Source organism: Mustela lutreola, chromosome 14, assembly GCF_030435805.1.
Source record: "Mustela lutreola isolate mMusLut2 chromosome 14, mMusLut2.pri, whole genome shotgun sequence".
Classification (NCBI taxonomy): domain Eukaryota; kingdom Metazoa; phylum Chordata; class Mammalia; order Carnivora; family Mustelidae; genus Mustela; species Mustela lutreola.
In genome coordinates, this window is record NC_081303.1 from 48,816,373 (window position 1) to 48,839,700 (window position 23,328).

Genomic DNA, 23,328 nt, shown 5'->3' on the forward strand with positions numbered 1-23,328 from the left:
CAGGCTGGCTTTTTTCGGTTGTGGTGTTCTCTCTAGGCCACTGAATCCTACCTTCTCCTCCTAAGGCCGCTGGGCTCCTTTGGGGTTGACTTTCGGGCATCTGGAGGGTGATTCTGAGCTTACCCTGTACTTTCTTTTCCAGCCCAGTGACTTAAGAAAGCATAGGAGGAAGCTGCTGGTGAGTGCTGCCCGATGACCCAGGTACTAACGGGTGAATTCTCCCAGGCCCTTCCCTTTGGCTTCTTTCCCCTGGGCCCTTGAGTCTGAGTCTGGGCTCAGAGAGGCCCCCAGTCTTCCCACTGCACTTCTCCAAGCTCCTCTGCCTCGTCTGGGCTGGGTAGGCAGGCCCCACATCTCTCCCTCTATCCCCTGACGGCTTCACTGTCTGTTCAGTCGCCAGTGTCTCGGGAAGAGAACCGAGAGGATAAAGCCACCATAAAATGTGAGACTTCTCCTCCTTCCTCACCCAGGACGCTGCGGCTAGAGAAGCTTGGCCATCCCGCCCTGAGCCAGGAAGAAGGCAAAAGGTAAGTGGCACAGGTCCCACACCTCGAGTCCCTCTACCCCAAGGTCATCTCATCCCTCCCCCTGCCTCTGGAGGGACAGAGTCTCCCGTATCCAGGTGTCTGAACATCTCACTTCTGTTTGAAACACCATCGGGGAAGGACATTCCCGTGTCTCCTTTGGTCACCTGCTCTAGTCACCCCCCGCCCCCCCAACCTCTGACACTTGCCTGTAAGTTCTCCCTGAGGTCTCACTTCCAGGCTTCCTGGTGTAACGAAAGCCTGTCTCTTTTCATTGCGCCCCCTCCTGGCTGTCTTCCTGTAGTGCTTTGGAGGATCAGGGCAGCAACCCAAGCAGCAGCAACAGCAGCCAGGACTCCCTGCACAAGGGCGCCAAGCGCAAGGGCATCAAGTCGTCCATCGGCCGCCTGTTCGGGAAGAAGGAGAAGGGCCGGCTGATCCAGCTGAGCCGGGATGGAGCCACGGGCCAGGGTGTCTGTCCACGTCCTAGCGAATGGGTGCAAGTGGAGGGGCCAGAGCAGGAGGGAGTCCTGGGGTCTGGCCTCCTGCGCTGGCCTCTTGGGGGCCCGTGTGTGGAAGCTGCAGTCACGCAGGTCTCGACTCCAGGGAGGAGAGGCAGGTGCTGTGGGCGAGAGCTGTGTCACGGTGGCTCTTGGAATGCTGTGGAAGGGATTCCTGCCCGGGGTGAGAGGTTGGACCTCTGAGGTTTCTTGTAGTTTGGAGGTTTTCTGACGTCCTGTGCTCAGGACCTTTGGGAGGACTCGGTTCTTGATTAGAACTTATTTCTAGTGCATCTGCCCTTCAGGATGCAACAGGTCGTAATGCCTCTTGATGGCTTCATAGATACTACCTGCGCATAAATGCTTGGGCAGCAGTGGCATTACCACCTAATAGAAAGTTCTAATAGAAAGTTCTATAGAACGTTCTAATAGAAATAGAAATGTGCTAATAGAAAGTTCTGCTGCGTGCTTGGCACCTGGTGGGTACACAGTAAATGTCAGCTGTCCTCCTCCGCCTTCCCCTGTTCCTGCTTTCCTTTCCTTTCTTCCCGTCCTTCCTCCTCTTTCCCTCATCTATTCAGTCATTTGTTCAACAGACATTTATTGAGTACCTACTGTATACAAGGCTGAGTGTTGGCCATTCTCTCCAGGAGCTCAGTGTCTCATAGAAAGGGAAAAGGGAAAGAGATGATTCCAGAACAGTGTTAGGATAGCAGTGTGCTTCAGGCGCTTCTGGAATGCAGAACTCAGCCTTGGAGTGGTACGGATGCCTGCAGTGGCTTCCTCTACTAGGCAACTGCTGGGCTCAGGTTGGGAGGCTAAGTGGGAAGTAGCCAAGCCAAGAAGAATTGTGTGTGAGTGGTCTGGGGGTCTGGGGGAGGCAGGTTCTGGGAGTGGAAGCTCTGTATGCGATTGCGGCTCTTCAGAGTGGGGGAGACAGAGGCTGGGAGAAAGGAGGAAGTGGCTGTGGACCCTCGGTGGGCTGGCTCAGAAGGGCCTGGAGAAGTTCTCCGGGAGGCAGCAGGGGCATTGACAATGACATGCTGGGGGAGAGCCTGATCAACTAGAAAAAAGGAACCTTTGAACCCAGAGGCATAATTAGACCTTCCTTTGCCTCAGAGAAGGTGTGAATCAGAAGCCAGCTAGCTAAGTGAGGAGGAGGAAGAGGGAAAGCAGGTACCTCTGTCTAGGTGGGGAAGGAGGGGGAGCACCCTGCCTCCAGCCCTGAGCGGTGCGGGGTGGGGTGGTGGTGGAGCAGGTGCAGAGGGCGCTGGGAGGGAGCTGAGAAGGGCTCATCTGTGGACGAGATCTTCTGTGGGCAGGCTTAGGATTTTCTACGCTCCCTGCACCACAGTGATGCCGGACCCTGAGACGGCATTTCACCTTGTTTCCTGGGTCACCCCGGACCTACGGCCAGCTGCACTGGGTGAAGGGACGGGAATGTGATGAATTCTAAGATGTGGCACCTGCTGTGAACTCTGTAGGGGCCTGGCGTCTGTTCGGGGGATCCTTAATAGAAGAAGACAGAGCTAGGGATGCTCCCCCATGGGGATTGTGCAAGATTGCTTCCGGAGCAAGAGGCTGAGGGGCACACGGCTCTTAGTGTGCCCGTCTTCCCACCCCCAGCCAGGTCAGGATAATCCTCTGTGAACCCGGAGTAGACTCATGTATGGCTCTGTGGGTTTCCTTTGCACCCTGGTTTGGAGGAGAGTTATGTTCTGTCTAGGATTCTGCTGTTGGAGGAGTAGGAAGGCCTCAGTCCATCTGGCTGGAAAACGCCTCCAGGGCTGAGTCTCCCCAGGGGAGACTCTCTGGTCCGGGTGACCCATTTGATGCCATGGTGGGGCCACCGGGATGTAGGGACATTGAGCAGAGGCTCTGGGAGTGATAGATTGTCCCATTAGGCCTCCTGGGTTATTAAATGCTGAGGAGCCTCCTGCGGGTCTGCTCCCCAATCCTGGCCCAGGCCAAGGGAGGAGAAGGAGGGGCCTGGCTCACATGCCATCTCTTCCTTCTAGTTATGCTAACAGACTCCGAGCTTGGTCTGCAGGAGCCCATGGTGCCTGCCAAGCTGGGGACCCAGGCAGAGAAGGACCGGAGGCTAAAGAAGAAGTAAGAGCCACAGGCCAGGGGGGGAACCCAGCCCCTTGCCCACTGTCCTTTTCTTGGCCTGCCGTGGGACTGAGCTCAGGCAGCCAGAGCCAGAGCCAGGCCCTTTCTGAACTCAGTTGGCCCAGTGCACCTGGGCACAGGGGGACTGGGAGGTGATTCTGAGGGTGAGCCAAGGAAGAAGGAGACTGGGGGTCTGGGGGAGAGAGACCCAGGACCTGTGCATCTCTGACAGAGCAGACCGAAATGTCTGTGGGGTCAGGCCATGTGCAAAGTCGGAGCCCCTTGTCCTCTGGGGATGGAGAGGAGTCCTGCCTGTGTCTTGCAGCACGGAGCAGGGGCAGCAGTCTAGTGGTGGGGAGTCGGGTTGTGAGAGTGCACTTAGCACATCCTGCAGTCTCAGGAGTAAGTATGGTTGGGAGAAAAGGAGACTAGTGAGTCTGTTCTTCCTTTTCCTGCAAGACACCAGCTGCTTGAAGATGCCCGCAGAAAAGGAATGCCCTTTGCCCAATGGGATGGCCCTACTGTGGTCTCCTGGCTGGAGGTAAGCCTATAGTTTGTCCCCAGAAACTAATCACCCATGTGATATTGGGAAAATCCCCTCACCTTCTCAGGCTGTAGATTTTTCCGTCTGTAAAATGGGAAGGAAAGACATTTGGTGGTTGTCATCGCTACATTCCTAAATTCCGCACCGTGTTTGCTCTTTTGAGACTATGGATGAGGCCTGGCCCTTGTTTCTTGATATCATCAAGCTCTTGAAGGTGGGGAAGGGGCTGAACTTACCCCCTGTGCCCGTGTCTGCAGCTCTGGGTGGGGATGCCCGCCTGGTATGTGGCCGCCTGCCGCGCCAACGTCAAGAGTGGAGCCATCATGTCGGCCCTGTCGGACACAGAGATCCAGCGCGAGATCGGCATCAGCAATGCCCTGCACCGGCTCAAGCTCCGGCTGGCCATCCAGGAGATGGTGTCGCTGACCAGCCCCTCTGCCCCGCCCACCTCCAGGACCGTGAGTGGCCTATCCCTCACGCAGGGCATTTTCTGAAGTCCTGGTGTAGAATTTGCGAAGTTTCCCATTGGCCTTTGGGAAAGTGGCAGCCTTGATTCCTGCCCCTTCCAGTCCCTCAAAGGGCTCCATCTGATCTCTAGGAGGGGCTAACATTGATACCAGGAGGATCCCAGCAGCCTCGTTCCCTGCCTTCCTGGTTCCCTGCGTACCACACATGGGCCCCATCCCCCTATTCCCACTCTGGGAACCATTGCAGATCTCCGGGCCCAGTTTCCAAGGGTGGGGCTTCCAGGGGTTCTTCGTGGTTACCGGACTTGGGGATGCAGAGGGGTAGGGCACTTGTGAATTCTGTCCTGGTCCTCCAGCCTCTCTGTCTGACTGCAGACTAGTCCGTGGACTCTCAGAGTAAAGTCGCTCACGGCCATGCATCTCTCTGATTGGAATCAGCCCGTATTCTAGATCTGCGCCATTCATCCATCTTCATTCAGGAAATGTTTGTGGAGCTTTTGAGATGCCAGGCCCTGTGCCAAGCAATGTTGCTGCAGAGATATGGGGAGGTGCTCAGAGCCTCAGTCTGCGGGGCTTGGGGCTGCGCCTGTGGGAGGACTCAGGGGAAGGGATGTTAGTCCTTGTCCTTGGGGTTCCCAGCCTCCAGGGAACCCTGGGGACCCACATGCAGGACCTGCTAGGTTTTCTCTCTGCCTACAGTCTTCCGGGAATGTCTGGGTCACGCACGAAGAGATGGAAACTCTGGCAACACCCACTAAAACAGTGAGTCTGGCCCTGGGCCTTGGGCCTGGGTTGGGGCTGTTGACCCCCACAAGGATGACGGGAAGGTGGTGGGAAGTCAGAGGGGGAGGCAGTCGGTTTATATACGAGACTGATATCCTGATGTGTGTTGGGTTCTGTTCTCAGGTGGTGGGTTGGGAAAGGAGTGGGAATGGGAACAGTTAGTGGGTGCTGGGGGTTCCGTCCCAGGGGGCCCCGAACTCACCCTAGGCCACTGGTGCGCTGTAGTGGAGAAGAGCTGGCCTTGGGAATAGGGAGTGCTTTGCCCAACTCTGGGCCTGAAGCTGCAGAGTCCTTGTGCTTGATGCTTGGTGGGGGACAGGGAATGGGAGAGCCTGGCCCTTTGAGGGGCTCCCAGCCAAGCCTACAAGGTATGGGAGTGTGTTTTCGCCGCATACACATTTGTTCTGCCCTCAGCGCAGACACAGACCCCTGCACTAGCACAGACACCTTGTGTTCCGTCTTGCCACCCAACAAGCTCCTCCTCGTCCCCTTCCCAGCCACTGGGGTGTCTGCTCCCTCTGCTTGATGGGGCCAGGGGTACATGCTTCCAGCTTTCTTGACTTTGCCTGTTTCCCCTGACACGCTGCACTCGTTCCCGCTAGGACAGTGAGGAGGGCAGCTGGGCTCAGGTAAGATCCCCTTCTCTGTCCCGAGCCACCTCTCAGGAGTTCAGGACAGTGTTCTCCCCACGGGCTCTTTGCCCAGCAGGACTCCCCAAGTCCAAGTCTGTTTATGTCCCCTCTTTGCATGAAAGGTCCCAGATGGGTTTTCTCATCCTGCTGAAGCCCCGTTCCTCCTTGTTCCCCTCGAGCTACTTGTTCTGGTTTCTCAGGGTGGCAGATGCCGCCTTAGAGGGCTGTGTCCCCAGCACACCTGCCTCTTCCCCTCTTCCTGGGAGTAATGAGACTGAGATGGCCATGAGTCCTCGTGCTCACCCCGTCCCCTTTAAGGGGAACCCCTGGTGACCTGGGCAAAGACCTTTTCCTCATTCACTGAGTTGGCAAATATCATGTCAAGTGCAAAATCTAAGCCCCAAAGATTCATAGAATTTTATACTACAACTCAAAAACAAGCAAACATAATAATATATAATTTTAGAGAAATACACATTGGTGATTGGAAAAACTGTAAAAACATTTTTTCCAGCAAGGGCGTGATAGAACCTCAGCATAGCAATGACCTCTAGAGGGACAGCAGGGGACGGGACGGGGAAGGCGAGCACGGGGCAGACACAGCCATGGGGTGGTGTGGTTGGTGTCCATTGATGTTACCTTCCTCTTTATGCTTAATATCGAAGCTATACTATGATATTATGCTACGTTTATTTTTATATGTATAATGCTTTCACTTTTAAAAGCTAAAATCAGTGTTTCAATCTAAAAAAAATGAAGTAAGGTAAGGAAACAGAGGGAGGGAGTGGTGCTCTTCCTAAAGTCTTTTTTTTTTTTTTTTTAAGATTTTTTATTTATTTGACAGAGATTACAAGTAGTCAGAGAGGCAGGCAGAGAGAGAGGGGAGGAAGCAGGCTCCCTGCAGAGCAGAGAACCCCCACCCCCACCCCCATGCGGGGCTCTATCCCAGGACACCGGGATCATGACCTGAGCGGAAGGCAGAGGCCTTAACCCACTGAGCCACCCAGGTGCCCCCCTAAAGTCTTTCTAAGAATAGGTGGCCAGAGGAGTCCCTGCTGTCGGCGGGAGGTGACAACAGAGCGGGTGGACGGGGGCGGCTGGGATGTGCAGAGAGTGCTGGCGAAAGCAGCAAACAGAGGGGCTGGGGAATTCCTGGAGTGGACACCAGAGCTCAGAGTGCAAGTGCAGACCATCCCCTGTGGCTTTTGACTTTAGTCTGTTCCTAACTCTCAGGTAGATGTGGGAGGCCAGTTTCCCAAGTGAGATCAGCTTTTTTTTTTTTCCTTCCTTGCCGCTCTGCCCTCTGTAACTCGGCCTGTCCCCTGGGCTCAGTGGGCTAGAGGCCGGTGGAGAAGCAGGAAGGCAGGTCGGCCACACACCACCGCAAATACATTCTTGAGTCGAAGGACTCCGTATTATCTGCTGCCTGGATAGCTGCTTCTGTTCATTAGTGTAGATAATCGATCCGTGAGTGGAGCCGTATCATTCTGAGGTCTTAAAAAGTACCATTTAAACCCCTCCCCCTCCTCCCACTCCCAGCTTCTCAGTGAACATAAGCGGCTGCGGCGGCTGGGGGGCCGTTTCCCTCCACAGGCTACGCCAGCTGCGGCCGGCTGGCGAGGCCCTCCTCCCTCACAGACACTCTGCCTTGTTCCTCCAGACCCTGGCCTATGGGGACATGAACCACGAGTGGATCGGGAACGACTGGCTGCCCAGCCTGGGGCTGCCCCAGTACCGCAGCTACTTCATGGAGTGCCTGGTAGACGCGCGCATGCTGGACCACCTGACCAAGAAGGACCTGCGGGTTCACCTGAAGATGGTGGACAGCTTCCACCGGTGAGCAGGGGAGCCTGGCCCCGGGGGCTCTGTCTGCAGGAACGTGGCTGCCTCCGGCTCTGCCTGTGGCCTGTGTGGGTGCCAACGGGTCTTCCCCTTGCAAAAGCCAGGTCCTCTTCCCCCCCCTCGACGTGAGGGAGGATTTGGTCCTCTCCCCTCCAGCCCTGAAGACTCAGGAAGTCATTCTTGCTCAGCCTCACATCCTTGGAGCTTTCCCTCCTAGGTCTGCCTTTCGTTTCTCTGCCTTTGGGCTGCCCAGGTTTCTCTGTTTACTCTAGGAAGCCTCTGCCCGAAACCAGGGTCCCGCTTCCATGTCTACTGATTTCCTTCCAAGCTGAGAGGAAAGGTCTTTCTGGACCCTGGTGCTCCTTGCATCCCGGATCCTTGCCTCTCGGTTTCGAGCTCGCGCTGTTTGGTACAGGATGCCATCCAAGGCTCTCCTCCCCCTTGCTGACAAGTTCTCCTGTTCACATGTGTCTGCGGCGGAGGTCTCCAACTGGCAGCCTGTGGGCAGACTTTGGCCCCACAATTGTGTTTTGTTGGGCTGACACGGTATTTTAAAGATTATGGATTTAGTTGCCAGTGTTTAAGCACTAGGGAATTTTCCACAAAATTCTGGATGTCTGGCTTCTCTTAAAAACTGGAAGATGTGTTGACACATTCTAGCGTGGAGACAGCCAGCTGGAGCTGGTGGCAGCCACCCTCCTACGGCAGGTAGACGCGGTCTCCAGATCTGCTTCACTTGCTGTGGACCTGCTTCACTGCAGGAAGCATTGGGGCTGGGGAGCCCGGTGGGTGGTGAAATCTAGGGCTTGACTGTCGTTGGGAAGGCTTTTTAACATGTAGCTTCAAATCACACAGGTTGCTATTTCAACCACGTTCTTTGTCTTTTACCTCTAATGCCCACGGCCACCCTGCAGGAGAAGTATGACCCTGGCTTATGTGCTCTGAGTGCCACTCAGCTGGATAGTAGCGCAGCTGGTGTTCAGACCCAGGAGAATGAGAGGATAATGTGATGAATGTTGGGGCTGGGAGCATGTGGCTTTTCAAGGTTCTCTTGGGAGTCTGCGGACGTTTCTCGGTCTCTCTGACTCATAAACCAGGGAAGGTTCAATTCGGAAGGGATTAGCTGGCTTCCCCATTTCACGGGGAAGGAAACTGAGGCACAGGAAGGAGCATCAGGGATGGTAACTGAGTCCAGCCCTCTTGCCACTACTCTGCAGAGCCCGTGATGCTAGAACTCCCTACTGTGACCTCCCTTGGCACTCCCCCACCCCTTCCCAGGGCTGGAATCTCTTGTCTCTGTCCAGGAGGCTGCCAGGCCTTGCTGCACCTGTTCCCTCCTCAGTGATGGATAGGGCTTGGGAGAAGAGGGGAACCCTCTTGCTGAGCTGGGAGACATGAGCCTGGTGGGGTAGGGGATCAGTCAGGCCGGCCCCACCCAGCATTCTGGAGGTCGTCCTGACGACCCTCTGCCCAGGCCCCTGGAGAGTCTCAGCTCTCTTCCTTGGAACATTGTGTTCTCTTGAGTGGCTTTCCTAGAGAACCAGATGTTTTGATAGGAGAACCAGCACACACGGTCATCAACAATGTTCTCCTGATCGTGGTGCCATTGCTGAGGGCCTGGACGCCTGGATGCTCCAGGGGCTAGGCCAAGCCCGTCTGTGCACTGTTCTCTGTGATGCTCGTGGCAGCTCTGTGGGACAGAGGTGGCCACATCTCCATGTGCTGAGGGCCACCAGGCTGGGAAGTGGCATAGCTGGCATTCAGACCCAGGCTGATCTGACTTTAAATTTTCACCATGCAATGCAACGGCTTTGAAAGCCCTAAGAATTAGACAGAAAATGATAGCAAGTGGGATCAAAAGTAGACAGAAGGCATTTTCAATCAGGAGGTATGTGTGCTCCTGCTGCCTCCAGTGGACCATGGCTTAAACCAGGGGCCTGAGCAATGACTGGTTGCCTTGGGTCAGAAAAGAGTTCCTAGAAGTGGTCTCTGTGAGCTTTGAGGGCTTGTTCTAGGAAGCAGGGCTGCCTGGGGAGAGCTGAGGGGAGAGAAGGAGGGAGCAGGCAGCATGATTTAATTTCACAAGGCAATGGCCTCCGTAATAGAGTTGGGAGGGAATGTCTATTCCTATGTTTGATAGATGGCAAAGTGCAGAGAGACTGAATGACAAGCAGGTTCAAGGGAAGGAAGAACACTAATGAAAGGTGGGATGAGATGCCTTGAGAGGTAGTGAGTTCCCTGTCTCAGAGGAGCTCACACTACTCAGAAGGATTCTACACAGGTGTCGTCTGCATGAGATGGGAGCTTGGGCTGGTGGCCCGTGGAGTCTCTTCAAGCCTACAGATTCTGTAGCGTCCTTCTGGCTTGTTATGATTTATTGAATGCTTACTCTGCACCTGGTACTGGTTAGGTACTCTTAGTATTTTCTGCGAACTATTTCATCTCCTTCATTAAGCATTTATGGTGTTTACTGTGTGCCAGGCACGATTCTAGGAGTTTGAGACATATCCATGAACAGAACATGTTGCCCTCATGGACTTTACATTCTTTTTTTTTTTTTTTTAAAGATTTTATTTATTTATTTGATAGACAGAGATCACAAGTAGGCAGAGAGGCAGGCAGAGAGAGAGGAGGAAACAGGCTCTCTGCTGAGCAGAGAGCCTGATGCGGGGCTCGATCCCAGGACCCTGGGACCATGACCTGAGCTGAAAGCAGAGGCTTTAACCCACTGAGCCACCCAGGCACCCCTCATGGACTTTACATTCTAACTGAGAGAGACCAACAAGGATCTATCCATCCATCCATCCATCCATCCATCCATCCATCTGTACTGTGTGTATATATATATATATATAGTATGTTAACAGATAAAAGGCACTAGGAAAAAAATTAGAGCCGGGTAAAGGGGATTGGGAGTACGAGCTGCGGTCATGGTGGCAATGTTGCCATCTTAAATCAGGTGGAGAAGGGAACCACTGAATGGAGAAGATGGCATTTGAGCAAAGACTTAAAGGAGACGGGAGAGGGGGGGTGAGCCATGCAACAGATAGGGGAAGGAATGTTCCAGGCAGAGGGAGCAGCTAATACAAAGGCCCTGAGGCACATAGGCAGGCATAGTGTGCCTACTGTGTTTGAGGAAGAACAGAGGGGTCAGTGTCCAAGGCCAATCGTGTAGCATGGATAGGTCATTGTCAGGACTCTGAGTGAAATGGGGACTCAAAGAAATATCTATAGGGATCTTTCTGTAGGGTCCTATCTGTATGGGTCACGTATCTGTAGGGCCATTCCAATGCCTAGAGAGTGGGGGGGGGGCTGTTGCTTCATTCAGGGAATGAATACCCCATACCCTGGCTGCAAGGGGGGACCCGGGGTGGGCAGAGGAGGGGAAGTGGCCTTGGGCTGGGTCACGTGTAAATCCTGGGAGAAGGAGGAGCACAGTTGGGCTGGGGGCTCCTGGAGCTGAGAGACAGAGGCCTGGACGTGCTGGGGCTGGTGTTGGATGTGGGGTCGAGGTGGCAGGAATGTGGCCCCACGGAGACTTTGGCTCAGGGGGGTGCTCTGTGCCTGCAGAACCAGTCTTCAGTACGGTATCATGTGTCTGAAGAGGCTGAATTATGACCGGAAGGAGCTGGAGAAACGGCGGGAGGAAAGCCAGCACGAGATCAAGGGTAAGCTGGCCAGGCTCCTCGGGCAGCCTTCGGGGAGCAGGATCCTGCCTCGCTGTTCCCTGCCCTGGGGGAGTGGGTGGGGAGAAGAGGCATTCTGTGCCTCAGGGAAGCTCCAAATGCTAGAGAGGACCCTCAGCCCCAGTCTGTGCGAAGAGGGAGACATAGTCCTGCCCAAAGGATGTTGCATCTGGTGGAGAAGAAATAGTCTCTGCTCAGTCAGCCGTAACACCCCCTACCCCCAGCAATGGCCACCAACTGGACAAACGCAGTGACTCCCCTAGGACAGCACTAGAAACTGGTATGGGAACACGCTCATGGAACTTGGTGATCTGGGCGGCAGTGGGCAGGAAAGAGAGGCAAGTCTTAGAAGACTCTTCAAAGGTGGAAAACTAAGAGGACTGTTCCAGTCTGGGGGCAGGAGAGGGCCCAGGCAAGGGCTCTGGGAGGACAGCTAGGAGCCGGCTGGCTTGGCCTTGAATCCTATGGGCTGGCAGGGGTGGAGGGAGGTGGGGCTGGTTCTCTAAGAGAATCAGCCAGGGAAGACGGACAAAAGACAGAAAGCGCGGCAGACTGGCGCTCTGTATCCAGGGAGCCCCATTTCTGTCCCTGGATGGGGTGTGGCCAAACCTGTTGCCTCTTCCTGGTCCTTTTCTTGTTCTTCCCTCCAGATGTGCTCGTCTGGACCAATGACCAGGTGGTTCACTGGGTCCAGTCCATCGGGCTGCGGGATTACGCAGGAAACCTGCAGGAGAGCGGCGTGCACGGGGCCCTGCTGGCCCTGGACGAGAACTTTGACCACAACACGCTGGCCCTGGTCCTCCAGATTCCCACGCAGAACACCCAGGTGGGCATCCTTGTTTCTCAGTCTCAACCTCAGGCTCCCTGCTCTGCCCCACTCTCTGGCTCTCTCCTGCTTCTGCGCATGGGTTTATGGATTTGTTGGGGGATTGTTCTAGGGGGGCTGTTTCAGAGGGGAATCATGATGGCCTCAAAACTCCAAGTGGTCCCGGTGCATAACCAAGGCATCTAGGGAGAACCAGTGTCCTTCACATACAAAGCCCACTCAGCCCAAGCCCTGCCATGGACACCGTGGGCACCCCGCTTCCTCTCCCGAACCCATCTTCGCATTTGACACTCTGCGGCTATCTTTCCCTCACTCTGCTTTTCTGACCTTTTTCTTAGAGGGGGACCTAGTCCTGGGGTCTGAGGGGATCAGAGAGCCCACTATCTCCTTTGTCTCCTGCCCTGAGGATCTGCTCCTGGGCCCCCAGGCTTGTGAAAGCTAAATATACCAAAGAATACGGCCCAGAGCCTATCCGTGCCAGGGCTGTCTCCCTGTCAACAGCTCAAAAGATGAGATGTCTCCTTAAATTACATTTCATAGTTATTATGGGGCTGCCATCCAAGACTCTATCTAAACTCTCTTGAACCTATTTATATGCTTGGCCTTTCTAACTTCCTGTGGGTGATGGACTTGAGAAGTACTACCTGTTGTGCAAAGTACTTCCTGATTTTATTTGTCCTGAACGTGCCCCAGTTGGGGCTCCCAGCAGGGGAAGGGAGGCTGCTGCCTCCTCCTGACTGAAGGGGTTTGACCCGGCCTCACCTTTTGTCATTTCATCAACTTTTGATTGTGTTGCCTCAGGGTCCAGGCCTTTGTCACTCCAGACGGAGTGGTCTTAATTCTTTTAGGCTTTCCTCATATAGACGTGCCTCTATGCCCTGATCATTTTAGCTGCCCTTGTCTGGACTGTTTGCAGCTGTCAGGCCTCTTGAAATTCAGCCGCCAGAGCCACGCAAGCTATTCTGGGAGCAGATGCGTGTTAGCTCGTGTGAGGGTCGGCTGTGTTGGCTCGTAGTTCCGGGGCGGGGGTGCGCGGTGAGTTGGCCTTTTGGGCATATCGGGCGCCATGCAGGACCCGTGTGTCCCGTAGGCCCTCTGCGGTGACCCCTCCAACCAGTCAGCACGGAGAGCACAGATCCCCTGTTCTCTAAGAAGAGCTGACATCCCATGTCCCCCGTGGTTTTTCTGTGCGTGCCCATTTCGGACCTCCTCGGCTTTCTCGCCTGCTCCCACAGCCTGGGGAGACCTCTCTGAAGTTTTTGTCAGCTTCTCCTCCCACTGCCCAGAGGAGCGATGTCATCCGGGTACGTGGACGTGGACTAAGCTTCTCCCTTCCCGTCCCTTAAGAGAACATTACGTTCTCAAGACTGACAGAGGCGGTCCTTAGGAAGCTCTGTGGTTGCTGTTTTCCACCCAGAAACGAGCTTGTTCTCCTTTGTTGCTCTCCTGTCTCTAAATGCGTCCGGGTTTTGTGGTCAGCAGTGCCTTTGCACAGAGCAGCGGGAGACCTCTCTGGTGCTTGCTGACCTTTCTGGTTTTTCTGACGGGTCCACTTCGCTCAGCTCTTAGAGAAAGTGGCCGCAGACCCGATGTGGAATTCTTCATCAGCAATGGTTAAAAGTATCTGGTGGCAGTTTCGAAAACTTTGTTGTTCCTGGCATTTCCCAAATCTCCTGCTGAGTTACGCTCTCGGGAGGCCGAGCCCAGGCCTGGAGGCACTGGTCAGCCCAGGGGCCACTAATGTCTGTGCCTGAGCAGTCCTCCTGGTTTAAAGTTTTGATGTGGAACCTTATGAAATATGTTTCTTTAAATAAACTAAATCCTTATTTTCCGTGATCTACGTGCTTACTGACCCTCCAGAAAGGGAGCAAGGCATGATTTTTCCCATACAGACAGAGTGTGAGGCCACGCGCTCTGTGGTCCCACTTTGTACAAAGTTACAGTTTTCCAGTGCGCTCTGTATGAAAGAATCCTAAGGTTTATAGTTTCACTTCCAAGAGTGCGCTGAGGTTTGTGTGAAGGCGCAGTATTAGGGCTCATGGGCTGAATGCACTGGATACTCCATCTCTGCTCTTGGGCCCTAACGGGGGGCAAGATGGCATCGAGGTCATTAACTCTACCCCTTCCATCTCTCCACCTCTAACCCTATGGACTCCAGGCACGCCAGGTGATGGAAAGAGAGTTCAACAACCTGTTGGCCTTGGGCACAGACCGGAAGCTGGATGATGTGAGTACTTGGCTGTGAATCAAGGGCCTTTGGGATTTAGGCACTGTTGGTTCGTTGGGTTGAAATTCATGAGTTGTGCTCTCCTTGGGCTGATGATTGGGGGGTGGCCTAGGAGAGGAGAGCTGAGGGGATGAGGCTGAAGTCAGGGAGCTGAGGGAGCGGCGCACGGCCAGGCCGAGCAGAGTCTCCATGAACCTCCTTGTACAAAAACTAAAGGCTCCTATGTACTGTACTTCATCTAGCATCTTTCAGCTCTGCGCCCCACCACGCTCCTAACCACCCAGGATCGGAGGCTCCCCTCAAAGGCCATCTCTTTGGGATCACATCCTTTTCTTCATTTCTCAGACCCCATCTCTCAGTGCCTCTGGTACAGCACGACTCCAGCCTGCTTCTCAGGATTCCCATCCCGAGCTGGAGTGGTTGTTCGGAGGTCGGCGTTATGCCGAGGTCCTTAAAGAAGCGTGTGCTTGCTCGTTCGGCCATGGGGTTTGACACTCGGGCCTGGACGTGTTTCAGTGCTGCTTCCTCTGCGGTTCCTCTCTTGAGTTACCTTCCAGCCACGTTAAAGTTCTCCTCTCCTGGCCCCCCTGGTCAGTGAAAAGCCAACCTTTTCCCCTGGGTTTCATCAGGCCTTTCCCTGAGTTTAGGCTGGACTGTGTCCGGAGGGCCCTGGGCGTTCTGAGCTGTAATGCTCGCTCCCAGTGGTGATGCCTCGCAGAAGATCCCTGTTTCCTGAAGAGGCAGGCCCCTCCTCAGCCCTCCTCCCCCCTTCCCTCCTCCCCCTCCCTTCCTCCCTACTTACTTTCCCATCACCAGCCTTGCTTGGCTTTGCCTGTCAGGTCGGGCTGGGCTGCCTTGGGTCCAGACCAGTTAAAAAAGAACCCAGATTATTTATTTGTAACGTCTCCCTCTTCAATCAGATCTGTTTCTTTCTGTCTTCAAGGTCTGTGTAGCTTCCCTTTCTACATCCTCCTGCCCCACCCAGTGCCTCTGTTTGGACTTTTGGGCCTCTTTTTTGGGACACCTTTAGTGTCCACTACATATCAATTAGTCTTTCTCAGTTGGGTTTAACAGGGCCAGAGGCCAACTTTGTGGACTGGCTGTTCTGCTCCAGTAACAAGGACACACTCAACAATACACAGAATTTGTGGAGGGGTATTTTCTTCACAGAGGCACCTTGACATTTGGAGCATGTTATTTCCACACATATAATATACGTGTGTATGCGTGTGTGTATGTACTCCTGTCAAGGAGATAAATTGCCAGACCTCACCAGCTGTCCCTGCTCCCAGAGATCTTAATTTTGCCAGTGCCTCTGCTGTGTGGACCCTCCTCTCATCCCCCACACACCTAGGATCTTAGCTTTCTTTGATGCTGCTTAGAAAAATGACACCTCTATACCTTAGCGTGGGGCTTTCTAATTAGAAAGCTATTTATTCCTTCAGTCCTTATAAAAATATTCTTTGAAGGCCTAATCTAGGCCAGGCATTGGCCCAGGCAGAGGGGTATAGTGGTGACAGACATCTCATTTTACGCTAACAGTCATCATGGGGGATGGGTTATTACCTCATGGGACTGACTGATGAGGAACTAAGCTCAAAGGTGTAGCTTACCTGCTGTCTCAGGCTGATGCGTGGCAGAGCAGGGATGGAACAAAAGTATCTGAGTCCTGTTCTCTCCCCTACATCTTGCTGCTTCCTAGAAGCATGCAGAGCTAGCCAGCCTCTCTGGCTTGAGACATTGGGCTCAATATTGAGTAGATGATGTCATCTTGGCAGCACAGAGGGATTTCTGGGATGCAACTAGGTGTGGGACTGCAGAGGACTGGTTCTTGCAGGAAGCTCAAAGTCAAGGTAATGGGAAGGAGGTGGGATTTGGTGGTGGCGGGTGCAGGGGAGGTCAGAGATCCATGGACAGTGCTTCCTGGCCAGACATCTAGTACAGCCTCAGCAACCTTGAGCTGTCTCTTGTACTGTTTCTCTGTCTGTTCTGGTTCTGTTTCCGCCTCTCAAGCTTCAAGGGTTGCATCCAATTCTCCCCTGACATGGAGAGCAGAATTCCAGGGGAAAGAGGAGGGGAGCAGGAGGAACATCTATTAGGGGACAGGTGATACAGACATGTGTCTTAGGGTTGGCTGAAGGTGGAAGTGGGGGGGGGGCAGGGACAGAGCGGGCGAGAGAGAGATAGAGAGAGAGAAAGAGGGAATGCACTCTGGGCTAGGTTAAGGGGAGGATCATGGAGTGGACAGAAGCAATGAGGAAGGTTCCTGATGAACTCACGGGTGGGGTGCCTGCATAGGAAGCCAGCTGCCATCCATTCATTTAACAAATATTTATTGAGGGCCTACTGTTCCCAAGCACTACCTTTGCAACTGGGGATACGTTGGTTGGAACAAAAAAGATGATGGTCTCTGTCCCCTGGAGCATAGAATTTGAAAGAGGGAGAGCGTTGAGGGAGCAGAGTGGAGGGGAAAGAAGAGGGAGAGCTTATTGCTAGATCGTAAGTAAATGGAAAAATGATACTAGGGTGAGTGCTGGGACAGAGGTCCATGGTGCCAAGAAGTGATAGGAGCCTTTGGCTTCTTCAGGGCACAAGCAGCAAACCCCAAAGGCTTGGGGGCGGGGAGGGGCTGTTGAGGCAAGAACTGATGGGTTAGTGTCCCTTGCTCCTCTGGCAGCTCTCAGCCTGCCCCAGTTCTGACAACAGGGGTTGGTTTGTGGGTGGGGGGGAGATTAGACATGGCTGCCAAGCAGGGTGGAAGTGGGCTCATCAGGGTGAGCTGGGGAGGCCTGTGTGGAGGAGCCTCCTGTAGGGTTATGGCTCTGGGTGCCCTTTGGCAGACAGAGTTTAGGGACTCAGCTGGCAGAGCGCAGAGGCCTCTGGAGCAGCCTGCCTCTGATGGGTCATTCACCTGATCCATCACTGTCCTAAGGTGATCTCACTGGATCCCACTAGGGACAGGCAGCCAGTCAAAGAGATAAGGCAGAGAACATCCTTCCTATTTTCCAGAAAGGGAAGCTTAGAGAGGTAGCTTAACTTGCCCAGGGACACAGAGCTAGTAAAATGGGTGCACTTCCAGCGCCCGGGGCCCAAGCCAGAGTGGAGGCAGGAGGGTTTGGGTGGGGGCTGGCCGCTGCCAGTTTCCCACGGGACGGACTAGGCTAAGTGGTGGGGGCGAGGGTTCGTGGGCATCCGCAGCCCAGGTTGAGATGACGGGGCGGGCAGGGAAACAGTTCAACTGCAGGAGGCTGCCCGACGGTGACAGGTCCGACCGCGGGGACCGCACCCCACCTGGAGACGGGGAGCCTCAGAGCCTGTTAGGGCCCCTGGGCGTTGTCACCCTCCTCCCGGTCCATCTGACAGACGGAAGCCCGGGGTCCAGTGGGGGAGGTGAGCCTGCCCCCCGCCGTCCCCGGGCGGGACGGGCGCAGCAGCCCCAGGAGCGACACGCGGGGGCCCTCCGCGCAGCAGGGAGTGACGGCCCCCGCGTGTCGCGTGCAGGGCGAGGACAAGGTGTTCCGACGCGCGCCCTCCTGGAGGAAGCGCTTCCGGCCGCGGGAGCCGCACGGCGGCCTGCTCGGCACCTCGGCGGAGACGCTCCCTGCCGCCTTCCGCGTGGCCAGCCTGGGGCCGCTGCAGCCCCCGCCCGCGCCGCCGAAGAAGGTCACGCCGGAGGGTGAGTGACGGGCCGCGCGAGGGGCCTGCGGGCGCCGCTGCACTAACGCTGCCGCCGGGCCGGCGGGCGGGCGGGCCCCGCCCAGCGCGCACTAACCGCCGCCCTGTGTTCTCCCGCGGCCGCCGACTCCTGCCAGCCGGGACGGCGGGCGCGCCGAGACTGGAGCCCTCCACGGTGCGGACCTACTCTTGCTGACCCCCCCTCCCGCCCCGGCCCTCGCGGGGGTGTGCCCGTGGCGCGGGGTAAGTGGGCCGGGCCAGGCCGCACGCCCCCCGCCGCCGCCGCTGCCGCCGGCCCCCCGCTCGAGCGCGCTGCCTCCAGCCTGGCTGTACCCCCCCCCCCCCCCCCGCCGCACCCCGCTTCCGCCGCCGCCGGGGCGCCTGGTGCTTTTGCAAGCTCGCTGCTCGCCTGCATCCCTGGCCGAGAGGATGCCCCGCTCACCGCGCAATTCCTCTTTCTCCCTCTCTTTCTCAGCTCGCTCCCACTATCTCTACGGACACATGCTCTCCGCCTTCCGGGACTAGCCACGGCCCCCAGGGGCAGCGTCCTCCGGCTGAGTGGGCTCAGCCGGCCCTGCCCCCTCCTGCTCGTTCCCCATCTTCTTACAACTCCTGGTCTCGTCCGTGACTTTCCAGTTGCCCTGGACCTCAGAATATACTCCTCCATCCCCTCGGCACCCCACTACCCTGAGTCCCACCGTGTGCCCTTTGTAAGTCTCTTGTGGCTGTGGCTGGGTGTCCGGGTTGTCCATGCTTGGGATTCTGCAGAAGGGACTGGAAGACAGCAGCCCAGGGCCGGGTGTGACTTCATCCTCCTTCTTCTGGACCTAGCCTGGTCTGGACTGTGACCTCCGCCAGAGACCAGGATGCGGTGCCAGGGGCTAGGGATGGCCCTTCCAAGAAAATGGCACTTCAGACTCTGCCTTGCTCAGGCCGTGGGGCCTTCCCGTCCACGTGCACATCCCAGCTGTCTGACATCTGGTTTCAGTACTCCCAGGATCGCACCTTTCCCCAGCTCATCTCCACCAGGGCACCTCCTGTCTCCAGGACCTCCTTGGGGTCTGGGAGGGGCTGCAGAAGGCCCCATACTCTCTCAGGATGGTGAGGCTGGGGAGGAGAAAGGCTAAGGTGGTGATTCCAGGCCTTCGCTTAAGATGAAACCCAGACGTGATTTGAGGATGAATCTGAGAGAAACGGGCTCCTGATCTTTGAGCCAAGGTTAAGGATGGGGAAACTCTCAGCCCTCCACCCAGTGATAGGTTCAGGTCAGTCAGCTGGAGGGACAGCCAAGTGCCTGTATCAGCCTTAAGCCTCAAAGGCAGGGGGAAGGTGTCCTGTCCTGCCCCAGCCATAAGGAGTTGCTGCTGGGGCAGGGCTGGTGGGGGGTGGGGTTGTGTGGGGTCTTGGCTCTGGGACAGAAGAGAGCTACCTGTGCACTGACCACTCCGTTCCCAGTGTTCCCTCCCTTGCTGTCCTCCTCTGCCCACCTCTTTAGTAATCCAGCCCCTAAGAATATACATGATGGGTGGGTTGAAGAGACATTGAGCTACAAATCGGATTTGGGAAAATGTAGTGTGAAGCTTTCTTCTCCGGATCTCTTGGGAAGAAAATAAAGCTTTCCCTTCCGTGAGTCCTGTCTTAGGACGAAGAAATCCATTGTTGGTGAAGGCCGTCACTCTCCTGCTTGTCCTTGGATCACCTACCGCTGGTTCAGGGCACTTTTGGTGTGCAGGGACCACCTCCTCCGGAAATTCCAGAGACACCCCACCCCCTCCACCGCTGCCAGCCTCCATCATTTTAATTGCTTTCCTCAGCAGCGTGGTGGCAGCCGGGGCTTGGGGGTACAGGTCCCGGTTTGGTTGGAATGCCATTCCCAAGAAATCCCTCCTCCTTACTCACTTCCTCATCCTGCTAAAATGCCTGGAAGTGTTTGAGACCCAAGTTCAGGGTGAGTTGATAGACCCCAGTAAGAGGAGGGGAAGAGTAGCTGGAGCCAGTTTCCTGGAGAAGCGCCAGTGCTGAGCCGTCCTACAGGTGACTGAGCAGCTGGTTTGCAACCTGATCGACATGGGTTCTGAGCAGGGGCTCGGCTAGCAGGTGGGATAGCGGGTCTGAGCACCCTGGCCAGAATGAGTGATGGAGCCTGGGGCAATGCCAGGGCTTGGAGCTGTTTTTCAGTAGAGAAGATGTCCACCCGTGCTGGGGCCGAGTGGGCTCCCGGGTGTGGGCACGGCACCAGCTGCTCTGTTCTCCCTCATTGTTCCTTGCCCTCCCTGCTCGGCAGTCGACTGCAAATGGAGCTGGAGACGTTCTTGAGCAGAAAATGAGTGGGATGGAGGGAAAAGGCCCCAATTCCTGGGTAATGGAGGTTGAGATTATGGAGAACCCTTAGATTCCTAAGATTGGTGGAGGTGGGGACCACCAGGCCATCTGACTGCTGGCAGGGGGCTTTTGATGGACCAGCCAAGTGAGAGACTCAGCCCCAGCTTCTCCTCTACACCTTCACCCTGTCATGGTTGCCCAGGTACCTGGGTCTATTCAGGGCGTCCTGGGAAGTATTGCAGGGAGGTGAGGGGCAAGAGAACTCGCACATACAGTGCCAGAAGGCTGTTGTCCTGGTGTCTCTCTTGCCTCACAGTCAGTGTATTTTCTACTTGGAAAGTTGTTGCCAGTGCCCTGAACGCCCCCCTCGCCAGCCTCGTGTATCTCGTCGGTACCCCTCTCAGTACTGTACTGGCTCAGTGCATCAGGAGTGGGTGTGTGGGTGTGGATGAGTGTGAGTGTGCGTGTGTACGTACCAATAAACAACCTGGTTTTAAGACAGCCTACACGTGGCTCTGGTCTTTTTTTTTTTTTTTTTTCAACTTAGACCTCAGCAGACCTGTCCAGCTTCCTTCATCATCCTCAGGGAATGTGCTCCCTTGAGAAGTAAACATCTGAGTTTTAAAGACATCAAGTCAGGAACCTTCTGTTTATTTTCCTACCCATGGGGCTGCTAGAGAAGCTTATGTTCAGGTTGCTTGTGTCAAGGGAGTTGAGGACAAGGAGTAAGGAGCCCCGATGCTGGGCTTGCACTTCTTCCTCTTCTTCTTCTCTGCTCACACTGTTGAGCTCCGCCCTCCTCCTGGCCTCCAGGGCCACTGTGCCCCTGCTTCGATACCCGCCTGCTCACGCTGCAGCAGCCCTCACTGCTTGTGGATCAGAGGCCCATCCCCTCCACATGGTATGACGGGCTGCCTGTGACTTGGCTCCAGTGTCCCCTCCCTCACCAGTCTGAGTCCACAGAGTTCCAAAACGTCTGACCCCCAACCCCATCACCAGAAGGCAACAAGAATGCCTCTTGCCTTCCTTTGCAGCAATGAACCTTCCAGACCCACGTAGAGCATCAGAGGGGAGGCATGGCCAGCTCCTCCCCAGCAGAATTACATAAGCAACAACCCTTTGCTCGCTGGCACTCTACACCACCATGCTCTGCAGGCTTTCTCCTCGTCCGTTCCCATGGGAGCTGTGAGGAAGCCCCTTGGGTCTGTCTTACCGATCTCGTGATCCCTAGATGGACACACTCGAGTAAATAAATGAATCAGTCTTATCTCAGGGTTTTTTTTTAATGAGGATTATTATTAAATAAAGTAAAAGTTACTGGGAACTATTGTGTGCCAGACCCCATTTAAGGATGCTCAACGTATTAGCTCATTTAATTCTGCAGCCCTGTGATGTGTTTATTGGCTATTTTGCAGGACAGGAAATTGTAAGGCTGAGACCACACAGCTGGTCAGAGACAGATGTAGGTTCCAGAACTAGGCTTTCTGACTGCAGTGCCTTGTCCTCACTACAATATATATGTTAAAACTTCTGACTTAAAGCCAGGACTGCCTACCAAGTGTTATTTGCTTCTCTCTCTCTCTTTTCTTTGCTTCTGTTTTAAGTGAGCTCAAGCCTCTGTCCTTTGGCTCAGCCTCCTCTAGCGCCCTTTCCCAAACCCACACTCATGTGTCACTTGGCTTCTATGGTCTTCTTTGGACTGTGTTTCTTCTGCTCACCTAAATTACACTTCAGAGCAGTGTAAAACACCGTATCCTTCCCAAGGCCATCACCCGATGGCACAGGGTGGCAGAGTCCGTAGGCACAGGGGACAGGATGGGAGCCAGACAAGGCAACCTGTGACCCAGGGAGGGCACCCAGAGGAGGGAATATGCTGGCCTAGTGCCTGCAAGCCTCTGGGGGTTCCCTTCCCAACCACTCCATGACCAAAGGTAGAACTGACCAGCCTTGGTGACCAGCTGGCTGCAGGATAAGATCCGAAAGAATCGGAACAACTTTTTTTGGACTGAAAACTATTTCCCAGTGTTGGATCCACTGGGATGGGGAAGGTAGAAGGAGCAAGCATGTGGGGAAATGTAGGTTTAGTTGTAGACACGCTGAACTTTCTGTCAATATTTGTAGAAAAGAAAGAAGATTCTAGGTTTCCATCTTAGAACCTTTGCCTTTCCTTTGCCTTCCTTAGGAATGCTCCAAGCAGAGCGAGAGGCCAAGAGCCTGAGTCTAGTGGTTGCCTGTGGCTGGGGGGTGAGGCACAGCCACTGTTGTCGTGGGGTGGAGATTGGGGGTTCCCACCCACGCCTGGGCTGTGGGTCCTTAGCCAAGACTCCAGCTGAACCTGGAAGCTTCAGTCCTTCTTCAGCTCTGGTGTACCACCAGGCATCCCAGCTCCAGCCTGGAGTCCAGAAGCCAGGAAGTCAGACAAGTCCAAGGGATAGGACGCGTTGGTGATAGGGGGATGGGGCATGTTGGTGATACGGTTTATTCATGAAAGGGACACCTGATTTGAGAGGGCTCCTCTCTCGCCCTCCATTGTCCCCCTCCACCTCCCTCTCCAGCTGGTCCAACCAGCTACTACACTGGCAGCACTGAAAAGGTTTTCCAGTTTGCCAGATAGATGACTGAGAAGTTGGATACCTAAGCCACCCATAGTATTGGAAACAACAGCTAGTCCTGGAAGCATTCTGCAGTTCATACTAATTAGCTAAACGCTCTGAGAAGTCCCTGTTTACACACAGACAACCAGTACGCCAATTCTTGAGTAATTCTTATCTTTACGATCTAGAGGATTCCCTGAAGTCCATTATTAGGTAACATTTGATTAACCGGGTTTGATTCATTGCAGGTACTTCCACTGGAGACTGGATTTAAGCTAATTTCCCTAAAGAACTACCACTCATTATTCATTAATTGGAGTCTTATCTGTAATTTAATTGGGAAGGCTAAGCATCTAGCCCGGGAAAGGCTCAGCGCATTGATGACAGTTGTGTATTCTGTGCAAATAATGGCTGAGGTTGAGCTTCTGTTTGCAAAGTTTGCTGTTCACACCTGTGAGATCCCAGCACCTTGTTGCTCTGGTGGGAGGCTTAAGGACTTAAAGACCAAAGAAGAAATAGGTAGACCATGGCCACCGCTAACAGTGGTCGGGAATGTTGACCCTGATGGCCATTGCTGAGGACTGTTCATTTTTA

At 54.8% G+C, this 23,328-nt stretch overlaps 1 protein-coding gene across 6 annotated transcripts in view; it reads left to right on the plus strand.

Moving 5' to 3' along the window:
• PPFIA4 (PTPRF interacting protein alpha 4) overlaps positions 1-19,448 on the plus strand; it is a 47,718-nt gene extending 28,270 nt beyond the window's left edge. For 4 of the 6 annotated variants that reach the window (XM_059146151.1, XM_059146145.1, XM_059146148.1 and 1 more), the window contains 15 exons: positions 143-178; positions 394-527; positions 829-995; positions 3,043-3,136; positions 3,596-3,677; positions 3,938-4,138; positions 4,847-4,909; positions 5,533-5,559; positions 7,223-7,398; positions 10,975-11,072; positions 11,741-11,916; positions 14,075-14,143; positions 17,645-17,819; positions 17,956-18,061; positions 18,294-19,448. In XM_059146151.1, the coding sequence (XP_059002134.1) occupies positions 143-178; positions 394-527; positions 829-995; positions 3,043-3,136; positions 3,596-3,677; positions 3,938-4,138; positions 4,847-4,909; positions 5,533-5,559; positions 7,223-7,398; positions 10,975-11,072; positions 11,741-11,916; positions 14,075-14,143; positions 17,645-17,819; positions 17,956-18,014 (1,557 nt within the window). In that variant the 3' untranslated portion in view covers positions 18,015-18,061; positions 18,294-19,448. The remainder of the gene's footprint in view (positions 1-142; positions 179-393; positions 528-828; positions 996-3,042; positions 3,137-3,595; positions 3,678-3,937; positions 4,139-4,846; positions 4,910-5,532; positions 5,560-7,222; positions 7,399-10,974; positions 11,073-11,740; positions 11,917-14,074; positions 14,144-17,644; positions 17,820-17,955; positions 18,062-18,293) is intronic. The other 2 variants (XM_059146146.1, XM_059146149.1) reach the window with 1 other exon arrangement.
• The last annotated feature ends 3,880 nt before the right edge of the window (positions 19,449-23,328 follow it).